Source organism: Ahaetulla prasina, chromosome 6 (assembly GCF_028640845.1).
Source record: "Ahaetulla prasina isolate Xishuangbanna chromosome 6, ASM2864084v1, whole genome shotgun sequence".
In the NCBI taxonomy this organism is placed as follows: domain Eukaryota; kingdom Metazoa; phylum Chordata; class Lepidosauria; order Squamata; family Colubridae; genus Ahaetulla; species Ahaetulla prasina.
In genome coordinates this window covers 11,560,456-11,576,513 of record NC_080544.1, presented here as the reverse complement: position 1 = coordinate 11,576,513, position 16,058 = coordinate 11,560,456, and the positions used below count along the sequence as shown (strand labels likewise).

The window sequence follows — 16,058 nt, the reverse complement described above, 5'->3', positions numbered from 1 at the left end:
TCTTAGCATTAATTCAATTCATTATCTTATTTCTCCATTTACTAAGTATGTTTCTCAAAATCCCCCTCACTCTTTTTCACTATAAACAATGTAGTTCATCTTATTCTTACATTGAAACTCTTTAACTTAATTAACCTTCCACATCTTATCTTAATCTCTTCTTAGTACATAATAAATGATATCATTATCCGCCCTTAATTCCTAATTTCTTATTCTACCATCAATTAATTATTTTATTTCATCATTTACAACATATTTTTTTCAAAATCCCCATCACACTTTTTAACATTTCAATTTTGTCTCTTGATTTCAGTTGTTTTCCTAATTAAATCAAATTACCACTTCATATTTCCTCTGCTGGTCCATTTTACAATAAACAATATACATCATCATATTTGCTTCTTACAATCACAATTACTAATGTTAACACAGTTCCCTTAGATCTACTAATATATACCTTATTTCCCTTCTTCCTCTCCATTATTCTTCCCCTTTTAACCATTTTCTCTTGGTCTTCTCCGAAATTCCACTTCTTAATGATTTTCTCCCTTCATCTCATTCTCTTTTCTTCTTCTTCTTCTTTTATTTATTGTATTTTTTCTCCTGAATCCTTTCTCTAACTTTTGAGTCTACTACTCGCATAGTTCTCCCCAAGTTTTTACCTAAAAAGGGTACAGTTTAGCAGGAGAAAAAAAAGAAAGAAAAAGGCATTGACTTCCAACACTCTTTAGCACAGTAGAAGGTAACAACAATACAACCACAACTTTTTGCTTTTACACAATAGTATGTACAAGCCATTTCTATAACAATAAGCCTGTCTAGTTTACAAAAACAGAATCAAAGTTTTTTTTCTTTCGCATTGCAAACACAAAATCCTGAGGCAATTTCAAAATAGAGCCAAAATTAAATATCATCTCTTATTTGGATAAGAGAATCAGTTTAACCATCTCTGCTTCTCTTTGCTGTGGGGAATAATATATCATTCATTCTCATATTTTCAAATCTAGTCCATAATATTTTACCAACTTTGGAATATTATTCAGCATTTCTTAAAGAACCAGCAGACCTGCATATACATACATACTAATTTTATACATACAAAACTAAAGCTTTCTAACAGTACATATATCCATTTTTTTGAAGATCCATCCTAATTAATTTAAACATTATATTTAACTCACTCCCACCAGTTTGTCTTCATATAATAGAATCTTTTTCTTCTCAGGAGAATCTATTAAGTCTCCAATACTTCCTAATCTGTTTCAGGACCTTTACCTGAGAATCTTTTATTCAGAACAGGGTATTTATATAACAGAAATAACAGAATAACAGAGTTGGAAGGGATCTTGTAGGTCATCTAGTCTACCCCCCCACCCAAGCACACCCTACATCATTTCTGACAGACGGAAGTCCGGTCTCTTCTTGGAGGTTTCCAGTGATGAAGCTCCCACAACTTTTGTAGGGAAGCTGTTCTATGGGTTAAGTGTTCTCACTGTCAGAAAATTTCTCCTTATTTCTAGGCCTTGATAGGTTTCTATCCATTGTTCCCCTTCTGCCCTTCAGATGGTTTGGAAAATTGACCCCCTCCTCTCTGTGGCAGCCCCTCAAATATTGGAAGATTTCTATCATGTCTCCCCTGGTTCTTCTCTTCACTAGACTAGCCGTGCCCGGTTCCTGCAACCATTTATTTATTTATTTTATTTATTTATTTATTTTTGTTATAACAGTGTATATAAGCATTATCATGAAATAACTATATAATATATAAGCATATATATGAGCATAAGTATGTAATAACTGTATTAATTGGATATAATGAAGAGGAACAATAGGACAGGGAACGGTAGGCACGTTTGTGCTATTATGCACGCCTCTTATAGACCTCTTAGGAATGGGGTGAGGTCAATAGTAGATAGCTTTTGGTTAAAAATTTTGGGATTTTGAGAAAAGACCACAGAGTCAGGCAATGTGTTCCAAGCATTAACAACTCTGTTACAGAAGTCATATTTTCTGCAATCAAGATTGAAGCGGTTAACATTAAGTTTAAATCTATTCTTTGCTCTTCTATTGTTGTGATTGAAGCTGAAGAAGTTTTCAACAGGAAGAACATTGCAATAGATGATTCTATGAGTTAAACACAGGTCCTGTTGAAGGTGGCGGAGTTCTAAATTTTCTAAACCCAGGATTTCAAGTCTGGTGGCATAAGGTATTTTGTTGTATTCGGAGGAGTGGAGAATTCTTCTTGTAAAATATTTCTGGACACGTTCAATTGTGTTGATATCAGAAATGTGGTATGGGTTCCAAACAGGCAAGCTGTATTCAAGAATTGGTCTAGCAAATGTTTTATATGGTCTGGTTAGTAGTGTAATGTTTTTGGAAAAGAAGCTTAGTCGAAAACTACAGACCGATCTCCCTTTGCTGCGTCACCTGCAAAGTCATGGAATCTATCATCAATCAATCCATTACCTCACACTTAGAAACTAACAACCTACTCTCCAACAAACAATTTGGTTTCAGGAAAAAGTTATCATGTAACTTACAACTTCTCCACTGCAAAAACATATGGACTTCAAATCTAGATCAAGGCAAATCAATAGATGCAATCTACATAGACTTCTGCAAAGCTTTTGACTCAGTAGTACACGATAAACTTCTCCTTAAACTAACATCCTATGGCATCTCAGGACCCCTCCACAAATGGATATCTGCTTTTCTGTCTAACAGACAACAAGTGGTCAAAATTGGCAATGCTTTATCAAATCCTGTTCCTGTCAAGAGTGGCGTTCCTCAAGGCAGCGTCCTTGGACCAACACTCTTTATTCTATACATTAATGATCTTTGTGACCATATCTCAAGTAATTGTGTTCTCTTTGCTGACGATGTCAAACTATTTAACACCACAGACAACACTTCTATCATTCAAAACGACCTTGACCATCTAACCGCTTGGTCTAAAATTGGCAGCTCAAATTTCAACCAGCAAATGCTCAGTCTTACATATAGGAAAAAAGAACTCTAAAACTAAGTACATACTAGATGGACATTACCTTACAGACGACCCCCATCCCGTTAAAGACCTTGGAGTTTTCATGTCAAATGATCTAAGTGCCAAAGCCCACTGCAACTACATAGCAAAAAAAGCTCTAAGTGTTGTAAACCTAATTTTGCGTAGCTTCTTTTCCAAAAACACCACACTACTAACCAGAGCATATAAAACATTTGCTAGACCAATTCTAGAATACAGCTCACCTGTTTGGAACCCTCACCACATCTCTGACATCAATACAATTGAACGTGTCCAGAAATATTTTACAAGAAGAGTTCTCCATTCCTCTGAAAACAACAAAATACCTTATCCCACCAGACTTGAAATCCTAGGCTTAGAAAACTTGGAACTCCGTCGCCTTCGACAAGACCTAAGTTTAACTCACAGAATCATCTATTGTAATGTCCTTCCTGTCAAAGACTACTTCAGCTTTAATTGCAATAATACAAGGGCAACCAATAGATTTAAACTTAATGTAAACCGCTTTAATCTAGATTGCAGAAAATACGACTTCTGCAACAGAATCATCAGTGCTTGGAATACTTTACCTGACTCTGTGGTCTCTTCCCATAATCCTAACAGCTTTAACCAAAAACTTTCTACTATTGACCTCACCCCATTCCTAAGAGGACCATAAGGGGCGTGCATAAGCGCACAAACGTGCCTACCGTTCCTGTCCTATTGTTTTTCTTTTCTTCTTCCTATATATGTTTATATGTGTATATACTATATAATCTTTTTGTATGATGTTGTGACAAAATAAATAAATAAATAAAAAAAGCTACGTAAGATTAGGTTTACAACTCTTAGAGCCTTTTTTGTGATGTAGTTGCAGTGGGCTTTGGCACTTAGATCATTGGATATGAAAACTCCAAGGTCTTTAACAGGGTGGGGGTCATCTGTAAGGTAATATCCATCAAGCTTGTACTTAGTGTTTTGGTTCTTTTTTCCAATATGTAAGACTGAGCATTTGCTGATTGAGATTTGGAGTTGCCAAGTTTTAGACCGTTCGGATACAAAGTCAAGGTCTTTTTGAAGGGTAGTTGTGTTGTTGTTGATGTTAAATAGTTTGACATCGTTAGCAAAGAGAACACAATTACTTGTGATATGGTTGCAGAGATCGTTGATGTATAATATGAAGAGCGTTGGTCCAAGAACGCTTGTTGGAATATTATGCCATATGAACCCCTTTATGAAATTGTTTATAAAATTACTTATGTGCAAATATAAGCATGAACAAGTTTTGAGAAATTGCTTATGTGCAAAAATATCAGCATAGGTAAGTCTGGCAAATTATATCAAGTAAGCAGAAATCTGTTTGATACCAAGGTTGCAAAGATGTTTGCCTGTAAATGTATCAACACCTTTGAGATAGCCACAGAACATTCCTTCTCTGATAAGGCCCACTTCACAGAGCTTCAAAGGAAGTTGCTCCCACACACAATTATATGAGATTTGTTAACAAGCAGAGCCAGGATGTTTCATGAATAGTGTAACTGTAGAACGCCTTAGACACGTGTGGGAGTGATATCCTTGTAGTCTGTGTAGATTGCTATGCAACTGTACCACGTAGGCAATAAGCAGAGAACAAAGAGCCACCTCATGGTAAAACTCCTCCCAAGAATCATGAGCTTTCTCCCAAAATTATAGGCTTGTGGATGTGCTTGTAGTCACGTGTTCACATGTTGAATATATGCTAATATGTAACCTCCCCTGCTTACCTTCTGTAACCCACCCCTAACCCCTAATCTTAATAAAAGGGTTGTCTCGAGCTAGCTCACCCGAGGAGAATTGGACTCCGTGTCTTCGTTCTCACTCCGTTCGGCGCGGGGATTGCCCGGACGATCTCGTGGCGAGCCCGCTGGCCGCGAGAAAAGCCACAAACGCTGCCTTGGGGAACGCCACTTTTGACAGGAACAGGATTTGATATAGCATTGCCAATTTTGACCACTTGTTGTCTGTTTGATAGGAAAGCAGATACCCAATTGTGGAGGGGTCCTGAAATACCGTAGGATTTCAGTTTTAGGAGAAGTTTATCATGTACTACTGAGTCAAAAGCTTTACAGAAGTCTATGTAGATTGCATCAATTGCTTTGCCTTGATCAAAGATTTGTAGTCCATATGTTTTTGCAGTGAAGAAGTTGTAAGTTACATGATAATTTTTTTCTGAAACGAAATTGTTTATTAGAGAGTAGGTTATTTGTTTCTAGGTGGAGGGTAATGGATTGGTTGATGATTGATTCCATAACTTTGCAGGTGATGCAGCACAGAGAGATTGGTCTGTAATTTTCAACTAGGCTAGGGTCTCCTTTTTTGAAGACAGGGATGACTGTGTATATTCTTTGTACATTTTAGCCTCCAGTCCTGTAATCATCTTTGTTGCTCTTCTCTGAATTCTTTCTAGAGTCTGAACATCTTTTTTATAGTATGGTGATCAAAACTGGATACATAATTTCAGGTGTGGTCTTACTAAGGCTTTATTGGGCAGTATTAGTACCTTACTTGATCTTGATTGTATCCCTCTGTTAATGCAGTTTAGGATTGCATTGGCTTTTTTGGCTGCCACCGCATACTGCTGGCCCATATTTAACTGGTTGTCCACTAAGTCTATAAATGTACTTTTGGTTTTTCTTGCCTAAGTACTTTTCTCTTACTTTTCTCTACATTAATTTCATTTTGTTAGATAGGGCACAGGGTTCAAGTCTGACAAGATCATCTAGAGTGTTAGCTATTCCTCCCAGCTTAGTATCATTCGAAAATGTGGTAAGTCCCCCTTCTATTCCCTCATCTAAGCCATTTATGAAGATACACACACAGTCATCTATCAGCACATCACATGGGCAAGTATTTATATTCTTATCCCTCCCTTTGACTTAAGTTGAAGATGAAGTCTTAATGGGTAAGACACAATGCATTTGTACCCTTACCAATCTTGTGACCTATTTCAGCGCAAACATTTAAGAAAAGATGGCTTGAGGGCAGAAGACGAGAGAGGGGGGGGGAGGGGGGTATATTTTTATATGAAAGGCATTGTCCTCCATAGCAACACAGGAGTCATAAAGACAAATAGCTTTGCATTGTCATGGATTATTAAAAAATAAACTAGGTTAGTGTCATTTAATGTTTTCATGAAGTTTCCAGTTCTGCTTGAAATCTTGTACTGTGGCACAACACAACAGAATTGCAGAGAGATCACAGCTATTTTGACCATTTGCTATGGTGCTTGAACAATAGCTGTGCAAGTTCTATGCTGGTCAGTATAGTAATTTTTTATTCTGTTCTTTTAGTGATTTTCTAGCACCCAGTTCATCCTCACTGTCAGTATTTATTTATTTATTTATTATTCAAATTTTTATACCGCCCTTCTCCAAAGACTCAGGGCGGTGTACAGCAAATAAAATGACAATAATCCCAAAAACATTTTAAAATACAGTAACTAGTTTAAAAATCTAATTTAACCGCTGTATCTTACCGTAAATGTGTTAATCCTTTTGTAGAGAAGAGGGGGGAAAAGAGATTCATTTAACATTTGAAAGCATTCCAGCTAAATTTAGAATACGACCACTTTAAGGAACTGAAAGGGCAACAACTTTAGCCTGTAGCCACATATCATGTGTTAAGCATACTGCAATTTTTTTCTACATTACTTGAATTAATTTTCTATCTCCATAGATAATGTTTCAATAAGTATACTATATAACTAAACAGAGACTAGACTAGGGCTGTGAGATTTCTTAACTGATTTATAGTTTTTCTAAATCAGTTTAGTTTAGTTTAGTTTAAATACAAAGTTCTGAGAACTCAGGTTTCAGAAAGCATGATGATTTCCAAGCTGGAAATATAGAAGATGTAGAAGATTTTTTTGACATAGAAGCCATAAGGAAGGCTTTCTATTAATTAATAATGATTAAGAGATCTAATAAGACTTTACTTTAGCTTCTGATCCTGGCTGGTAACTCTGTTTCCAGTGTGTCTAAGCATGACAGGAAGTATTCAAAATGGACTGTAATTAATATACGATTTGATGTCATTTTTGTATAACTTGGCATCTTTAGTGCTGCTACTGTTATTATGTTGTTATTTTCATCCTTGGGAGGGTGACACTGTTTAGTGGGTGGCATCAGAATTTCATTTTAATGTGTGCCATTGTGTACATGGGTAAATGATAATAAAGGTTGTCTTATCTTAATTGTGTTTCTTTGGGTTCTGGATGTTCTCTGATCTGGTTTCCCATCCTCCAGATGTTTAGCACATTTCTGGCTACACATCAAGTGCTCAATAATTCAATCCTGAACTATAGACACAGGTAATCCTTGTTCACTGACTGTTTGTAGTTGCAAAAATGATGAAAAACTAGTATTATGACCAGTATCCACATTTTTACAGCCTTTGCAGATCCGTCAAGTAAAGGAAAGCCGAAGTCTAATTCTAAGCACAGTCACAATTTTACGATGCTTCGCTTCACGCCTGATTTGCCAGTCTCACTTGGGGGGTGGCACTAAAGAAGGACTCCCTGTATTTTCCACTATGGCAACAGTTGGATTTAATCGCACCTTTTCCTTTCTTGCTTTCTTGCTTGCTTAGGTTTTGAACTTGGTTTTGCGATGTCGAGTCCCAATGCTCTTGTGTGCTGGGAAGCTCAGTTTGGTGATTTTCACAACACTGCCCAGTGCATCATTGACCAGTTCATCAGTTCTGGGCAAGCCAAGTGGGTCCGACACAATGGAATTGTCCTCCTTTTGCCCCATGGAATGGAAGGAATGGTAGGCCTTTCGCCAATCGCCATAATACTTCTGGGTCAGCAAAAAGCAATTCACCTCCTTACTGAAGCTTTGAAATGATGCTACGTATTTTGCCTTTCCTGTTTAAATAGGCTTTTAAAATATAGGACAGGATAGCCCCTTATGTGAAATGGTATATAGATCTCCTGCTTGGGTGGGGTGAGGGGTTTGGACTGGAGGACCTCCAAGGTCCCTTCCAACTCTGTTACTCTGTTTTTCTCTTATTCTTTCTGTGGTCATGTGTATCCACCTCATGAAGCTCAGAGAAAGTCCAGAATAGGTATAGGATCTCCTGCCTTGGGCAATGGGTTGGTTTAGAAGACCTCCAAGGTCCCTTCCAACCCTATTATTCTATGTTCCACCTGCATGAAATAAGTTCACAGAACAGAAGCATTAGAAGAGGACTTTGAGGTCTTCTGGTCCAGCTCCCCTGCCTGGTTCAGGAATCCTCACACCTTCAACAGTTCTTCTGTAATTGTGAAGAATAAAAGTATTAGTTAAGAAGATGGCAAATGTTTTTAGGTGATTTAACACACACCTGAGAATAAGCCCCTCTAATTCTAGTAAGTCTCGATGCTGAGAGATTTTATAGAGTTATAACGTGTTCCACACTTACAATATACACACATAGTAATGAGCCACTAAATCTGTGCGGCAGCCATTGGTGGTAAAGGCTACAGCTTCTACTCAACTGTTTGAATCAGGTGATATAAATTCATGACATGCTTCAAGCAGGATTTCTACTGTTAAAATATCTTGCTGGACCAGCTTGTATATCATGCGGTCCTTTGTAGCTGTTGATTTTGTATTGCACTGTTGCCGGAGCAATTCTGCCCGAAATGGCAATTTTATTTGGATTTAGAGGGTAGATAATTAAACTTGTTTTCCTTCAAATGCTGTAACTTATCAGGGTCCGGAGCATTCGTCAGCCAGGCCAGAGAGGTTCCTTCAGATGAGTAATGATGATCCCGATGCATTCCCTGTAAGTAGGTTTATTGATTGATCGTCTATCTCTTCCCCTGCCGTTTCATCCTTGTTAATAATGTTTCCTGTCAATCACTGGTTTTAGATCATCAATGATATTACTTGAGCAGACTTCCCCCCCCCCAAAAAAAGCCAATGTACTGGTGGATTTAGCATACCATCTTTTGAGAGTGGAAAGAAAGCCCCTCTGCATGTAGTCATTATAAGCTTCCTTTGCTAGGAAATCAATAAAATCACACCTAGGATCACCAGATATTAGTAAAATATAAAATGTGCATGGACAGATAGTGGGCCAATTAATACATATTATTTACCTGATGCAGGAATATAAAATACAGCAAAGAAGACCTCATAACCACCACTCAAATTATCTGATCTTAGCAGATTTGCCACACAATTTACAATAGGTTGCACAAAGCACATAATTTTAGTATTTTCAGTCATTACATTTATCCACAGAAACTTTGATTGAAATATTCAGTTTTTAAAATATATATCAGGGAAATTAACTATGGGTTTACTCACCTTCCTAACAACTGGCACTTCAGAGGCAGAGAACCCCAAATATTGGAAATACATTTATTTATTTATTACATTTATATTGCCGCCTATTCGCCCATGACGACTCAAGGTGGCTTACAGAGTATAAAAAACCACATTTAAAAAACTCATAAAGCTCATTAAAAAATCGAATAAATTAATGTAATGATATATATAGTTTCATGGCTGGTTGCTTAGAGTAGATTGGTCTTCCTTGGTAGGAACAGAGGACCGGGATTTAATCCTGGATCTCAACTACAGACCCTATTTGTAGGGTCCCACTGTTTGTACACAAAATTGCTCCTAACTGGAAAAATGTCAGTCTATTTTCCTAACAGCCTCTAAATTATTACATTGACATTAATCACAACGGAGCACAACCTCAGATAAAGGCACAAATGAAAGGAGGAATCTTTGTGGGCCGTCACCAGGAGCTGCGTTTCACTGCAACTGACAAATTCTGCTCTCTGGGTGCCTTTGTGACGGTCCAAGGAGCATCTGAGGTTCCTCCGACTGAGGCGAGCCTTGAAGGAACGGCTGCATTTCACCTGAAGAACCACCCGTCTCTAAGCCCTTAGGGAAATCAAACGGTCGGTCGTAGCAGATGGCCGGCTTCCTAATCCTGTCCTGTCCCTCTCCAGCAATTCGAAGATGACTTTGAGGTTTCTCAGCTCTATGACTGCAATTGGATCGTGGTGAACTGCTCAACACCAGCCAGCTATTTCCACGTCCTCCGAAGGCAGATATTGTTGCCCTTCAGGAAACCGGTAAGTCGTGAAATGGTTGTGTTTGTCATTTACGCATCTCCTGTAATACACTGGCAATAGCACTGAGACTTATATATTGCTACACAGTGCTTTAAAGCCCTCTCAAAGCGGTTATACAGAGCCAGCTGTATATCTTGCCCCCAACAATCTGGGTCCTCATTTTACCCACCTTGGAAGGATGGAAGGCTGAGTCAATCTTGAGCCGGTCAGGATCGAACTGCCGAACTGCTGGCAGTCAGCAGAATTAACTGCACAACCGCATCCTAACCACTGCACCGCCACAGCACCACGATAGCATGCAAATGACTGATTGCAAGAGGTTGCATGAGAGAAGACCAGACTGATATCCCAGAAGTGACCTAAAGAATGGAAACAAGGAGGACATTGTACAAGTAGTCCTCAACTTACAACAGTTCATTTAGTGACCGTTCAAAGTTACAATGGCACTGAAAAAGTCACTTATGACCATTTTTCACACTTATGACCGTTGCAGTGTCCTCTTGGTCACGTGCTAAAAATTCAGATGCTTGGCAAGTGACTCATATTTATAACGGTTGCAGTGTCTCGTAGTCACACGATCCCCTTTTGCGACCTTCTGACATGCAAAGTCACTGGGAGAAACCAGATTCACTTAACAACCGTGTCACTAACTTAACAACTGCAGGGATTCACTTAAAAACCGTGGCAAGAAAAGTCGTAAAATGGGGCAAAACTCATTTAACAAATCATCAAACGCACTTTGGGAGGTTACTCTGAGCTACCTTTAAAAATAATTGAGCGGGCTAGAGTTGCAGAACTTTATTTAAGAGCAGGGCCCAACTTCATCTAACTTATTAGTAGAGGAACATTTTCAATAAGCTATTTCTGTTAAGGCCTTACCCAGGACTTCACTGATGATTTGGTTGTAAACAATTCAGCCTTTGATTCAATGCTTGTTTGAAACTGTGTACTGACTCTGGAGACGAATTCACATTTTAATGATTTTACAGCTAATTATCTTCACCCCTAAGTCACTGCTGAGACATCCTGAAGCAAAATCCAACTTTGATGAAATGGTGCCAGGTAGATTTGCATGTTTTGGAAATGTTTTGCTTGCTGTGACTTGCTCATCTTCTTGCAGATGCCCCTTATACGTATAACAGGGGAGACAGTCAGAACTTCTAACTGTTCAGGCTTTCAGGCTGACCCTGCAGGATTTCCTGAGCCCTGCTCAAATCTGGTGCATCTGCAGCCACGGGGAGAGCAGCGGGAGGAAAATAGAGACCCACCAAGATGCCTGAAGATAGGGCTCAGTTTTGCTGAAGCTGCTAGGAGGAATCCTGCCTGAATTCACTTGGGAGTCAGGTTCTCCTTCAATACATTCTCTCTGACTGGACCATCCTATCCTGCCATGACCCATTAGCTAAGAGGGAAATCCTGCTCCTTCTCTGAATGCCTCTTCGTCAGTGTTCTGGCTTACGTTGGTTTTGGGGCTATAAAAAATAAAAGGTGATCTCATGTAGGTCTGTAGGGTTAAACATACATATCAGTATATCTGTAAGATTAAACAAACATACATACAAGCAAGCTTATAGGTGTGTTTAATCTTACACATATACATACATGGGGGAAATTTAAGATGTGTGGACTTCAAATCTCAGAATTCCCCATTTCGGCTTACGTTGGCTTTTGGTCCATAAAAAATAAAAGGTGATCTCATGTATGTGTGTAAGATTAAATGGACATATCAGTATGTCCGTAAAATTAAACATACATATAAGCAAGCTTATATGTATGCTTAATCTTACACATATACTTGCAGGTGGGAAATTTAAGATGTGTGGAATTCAACTCTCAGAATTCCCTAACCACTAAAAATACTGGTCAACCAGGCACATACATGTGGGCCGTGATCTCGTAGAAACTGATTCCTGGCAATCTGAACCAGCAGGATCTAACTTCATCCCTATTCTAGCCTGATCCTCTGGGAAGGCTGCAGCTTCCTGCATTGTCCATTCCAGGGGTTCACTACCAGTTCACAAATGTGAGCGCTTTCTTGCTTCACTCAAACACTTCGCCACCTCCGTGCATGCACAGGACCTTCTGTACATGCGCAGAGCATCAAAAACAGGATGTGATGACATCTGGGTGGGTGGGCAGAGCTTCCAACAGCTGCCGCTACTGGTTCACCCGAACCAGATAGAACCGGCTGAATACCACCCCCACCACTGGTCCATTCCCTAGAACAAGGGTGTCAAACTCAAGGCCCGGGGGCTGGATCCGGCCCATGGGGTGCTTAGATCTGACCTGTGGGGCTGCCCTGGAAACAGCAAAGGACCGGCCCGCGGTGCCTCTGCCAGTGAATATGGGGAGCTCCATTCGCTGGCAGAAGGCTGCAGGAGGCTGTCGCAGCCGAAAACGGAACTGGAGACAGTGGATCCCCCAGCCCCGTCTGGGCCACCACAGGTGCCCCTGACACAAGTGATGTCCAGCTGGTCATGCCCACCCCAGCTACGCCCAGCCAGCCAGCCCCTGAGGTCAGACACAATCCTGATGCGGCCCTCAATGAAATGGACCTAGAACATCTCTGCAGAAAATCATGAATGTGGAATCAGAAGAATAAGATATACTATTATTCCTCTTATTCTACTAATCGTGTTAATGTCTCATTTTTGATTTTTACAGTCCGACATTGTGTGTTGTTCCTAGGTACCAAGTTTAAGCGTGTGATTGCAGAAGAAGGAGTTGCCGCTGAAGCTCCTGGGGATGTGAATCGGGTGATTTTCTGTACTGGGAAGGTATATTATGATCTTGTTAAAGAAAGGAAAAATCAAGATCTGGAAAAAGCAGTGGCTATAATCAGATTGGAGCAGGTAAAACTTGGGCCAGAGAAAACTCTAGAACATTTGTTTTAGAAGCAATTTGACATTTATATGGCAATTAGAGTCAAACGTTGATTCTTTGATTAGTCAGACTCCAAACTGGTGGGATTTTTTTTAGGAGTCCTTGGTGCTCTCTGAGCTTGGTTGTTTTCTTGTAGGTAACATCATCAATGCTACCTACTTTGGATCATGAAATGTCTGCAAGAAAACAACCAAGCTCAAAGAGCACCACGGATCCCACTCTTCCTCCTCCCCCCCCTCCTCCCCCCCTCCTCCTCTTCTTTCTAGCACTGATGAAATGAAACATTTGCAAGAAAAAAAACAAGTTCAGAGAGCAGCAAGGACTCCTCATTTCAACCCTGAGCTACAAATATTTTTCTTGATTTGATTTTTTTGTTTTTTGCAGGAAAAATATCAGAAAAAAAAGAATAGTAGTATTCTGTATTTAGATTCCATCAGGTAATATTTTAATCTTGGCATCCATTATCACAATCAGAAGGGTTTTTATTTCAATGCACCACTATTCTGTACTGAAATAAAAGCTGTTCTGATTGTGACGGTGGATGCCAAGGTTAAAATAGTACCTGATGGAACCTAGCTTATCATGTAAATTAGAAAGCCATCATTCCTCCACCAAGTTTTAATAATATTATCAATCATTTTCATCTTAATTGTGACTCTGCTTGTCACTGCGATGTTTTGCTCCATTTCTTTCATTTGCAAGTTAAAAGTCCTGGTGTCTCCAATGGAAGTTTGAATGAAAATGTTTTTCTTCTGCTTTATTTTGGATTCATGATGTTAGCCAGTAATGTATGGCACAGTAAAGGGTTCTCTCTGAAGGTTCTCGTATTTATTTACCTGAAAGTATTGCATGCTGTAGATTTTTTTTAAAAAGTAATTGAGACGGGCTTTTGAATGGATGTGCCTGTGAATCCTCCTTGGCCTAAAGATAATAGTTGAAATTCTTCTGACAAATGTATGCATAGTTCATGAACCAAGAATTATGTACTGTTTTTTTAATTATTATTATTTTGATATTTATCAGACGAACCATTCAAATTTCATTCCATTAGGGAGCATTGGTTTTGAAAACAAATAATACCAGTCATCTTCCTCTTAGAATACTGAGACCCCAAGTAGTTTAATTTTGGGGATGTAATTTCATAATAGTGAAATTTAAGAAATATATACCAAATGAAAGTAGCTGCAAATACTTGCACTGATGCAAAGCCCACAAGAAAAAGATATACTTCAGCTATATAAAAGTAGTAAAACTGCTAACTGTAACCCCACGGTTGACTAATCTGATGCTGTTTGTGTGAGTGTGTGTGTGTGTGTGTGGGGGGGAAGTAATATTTCTCCTTGGATCGAGATGCAGAATCATTTCTTCACTCATCATTTGGAGTGCAAGGAACCTTCTTCAGGTGATCCAGCCTATTCTGTTTTGCACGTGGGCTGCTGTCAGGCATGAAGAATCAGATATTAAGTTTCAGTTAAGCTGATTTATTGCTCAAGCCTTTAGACAAGACTTTAGTCAACTAGCGTTTAACACTAAATTGGCACTAGATAAGAGTCAATGGAATTCAAGAGAGATTCAACTTAGACCATTTATGGGAATGTAATGACTCTAGGCTGATGACTCTCTTGACTCTGCCCCCAGACTCTGCCTTTGCTTCTCCCACAACTACCAAGTTTTTAAACAAAATCGTTGTTACCAACATTCCTATTTTAATTTACATTTTCATGCACTCACACTTACCATCCTAACAGGTGGAAGCTTGAAAGGATATAATGAATAACTGCACCATAATCCTCACATCTGTGCAAGAAATGCAGACTGTTTGGTTCGCTTTGATTCATAGATCGAATAAAACCTTTAAGCCTCCTTATTGGTGTTCATGGGAGACCCCGTTAGTGAAGCATTTGGGGAATAAGATGTGCAACTGCAGAACATGACATCTTTATATTTCAGAAGGTTCTTTGATGTTTTCCTCTAGATCTCACCATTTCCTTTTGATTTACTAAAAGAGGAAATTGAGAAGTATGCTAAAGCTGAACTTGTCTGGTGCCAAGAAGAGCACAAGAACATAGGCTACTATGACTATGTCAAACCTCGTTTCCGGACCATCATCAACCATACTCGACCTATATGGTAACAATGCTTGCACTGGATATCAGTGATCACCTGAAAATCATTTAGCACCAGGTGGTAAGCCTGGAATTTGGAGTGCATGGAGCATGTTCAGCCAGTAAGTTGCATTTCTTCTAAGCTGGATCAGTGGACCCCTGTGGAATCTAAATAGACCACATGGGGGAATCTGCTTGGAACACTGATCAACAGTAGAGATCTGAAAGCTTTTTGGAAAATAGAGTGAAGAAATGTGGACGACCACTTTGCTCATAGAGCTGGATAAATATTGGCTGAACTTATAGTTGCCCATGTAAGATGTGGATGCTGTAGCAGACAGCTATTCAGCCTTGCTAGTTATCTCCTGTATAATCAGCCATTCATCAGAAATTATAGCGTTCGTAGATATTTTTACATCCACACCTACTTCAGAGAAATCTCTAATTTATTTCCTCTTGTATCTTAAGGTACGTTGGTCGGGAACCAGCTGCTGCTCCGGCCACAGGTAATAAAAACACTCATCTCGTCTCGCTCCGAAGATTTTTGGATACGGCCTTCAACCTGGAGGCCTTTGAAGGGAAGACATTTTGACCCTTGTCCTGCGTTCCCTTGCTACATTATCTAGAATGTATGTATTTATGGAAGGAAGGCCGTCATCATAGAAAGGGAATGAAAGCTAGTTTGAGAGTTTCGGGTTTTTAGGCAGGGAAGTAGTCAGCTCCTTCTAAAGTATGTCAAACTAGTTGTATTATGCTGTAAATGATAGAAGTAACTTCTGATTCTGTTTGTGTGAGTGTGTGTGTGTGTGTGTGGGGGGGAAGTAATATTTCTCCTTGGATCGAGATGCAGAATCATTTCTTCACTCATCATTTGGAGTGCAAGGAACCTTCTTCAGGTGATCCAGCCTATTCTGTTTTGCACGTGGGCTGCTGTCAGGCATGAAGAATCAGA

The 16,058-nt window shown here is 39.2% G+C and overlaps 1 protein-coding gene across 1 annotated transcript in view; it reads left to right on the top strand.

Moving 5' to 3' along the window:
• OGDHL (oxoglutarate dehydrogenase L) overlaps window positions 1-15,776 on the top strand; it is a 73,783-nt gene extending 58,007 nt beyond the window's left edge. Inside the window, exons 16-22 of the mRNA XM_058189215.1 lie at window positions 7,631-7,809; window positions 8,738-8,809; window positions 9,993-10,118; window positions 11,108-11,180; window positions 12,807-12,970; window positions 14,977-15,131; window positions 15,575-15,776. Of these exons, the coding sequence (XP_058045198.1) occupies window positions 7,631-7,809; window positions 8,738-8,809; window positions 9,993-10,118; window positions 11,108-11,180; window positions 12,807-12,970; window positions 14,977-15,131; window positions 15,575-15,698 (893 nt within the window). The 3' untranslated portion in view covers window positions 15,699-15,776. The remainder of the gene's footprint in view (window positions 1-7,630; window positions 7,810-8,737; window positions 8,810-9,992; window positions 10,119-11,107; window positions 11,181-12,806; window positions 12,971-14,976; window positions 15,132-15,574) is intronic.
• The last annotated feature ends 282 nt before the right edge of the window (window positions 15,777-16,058 follow it).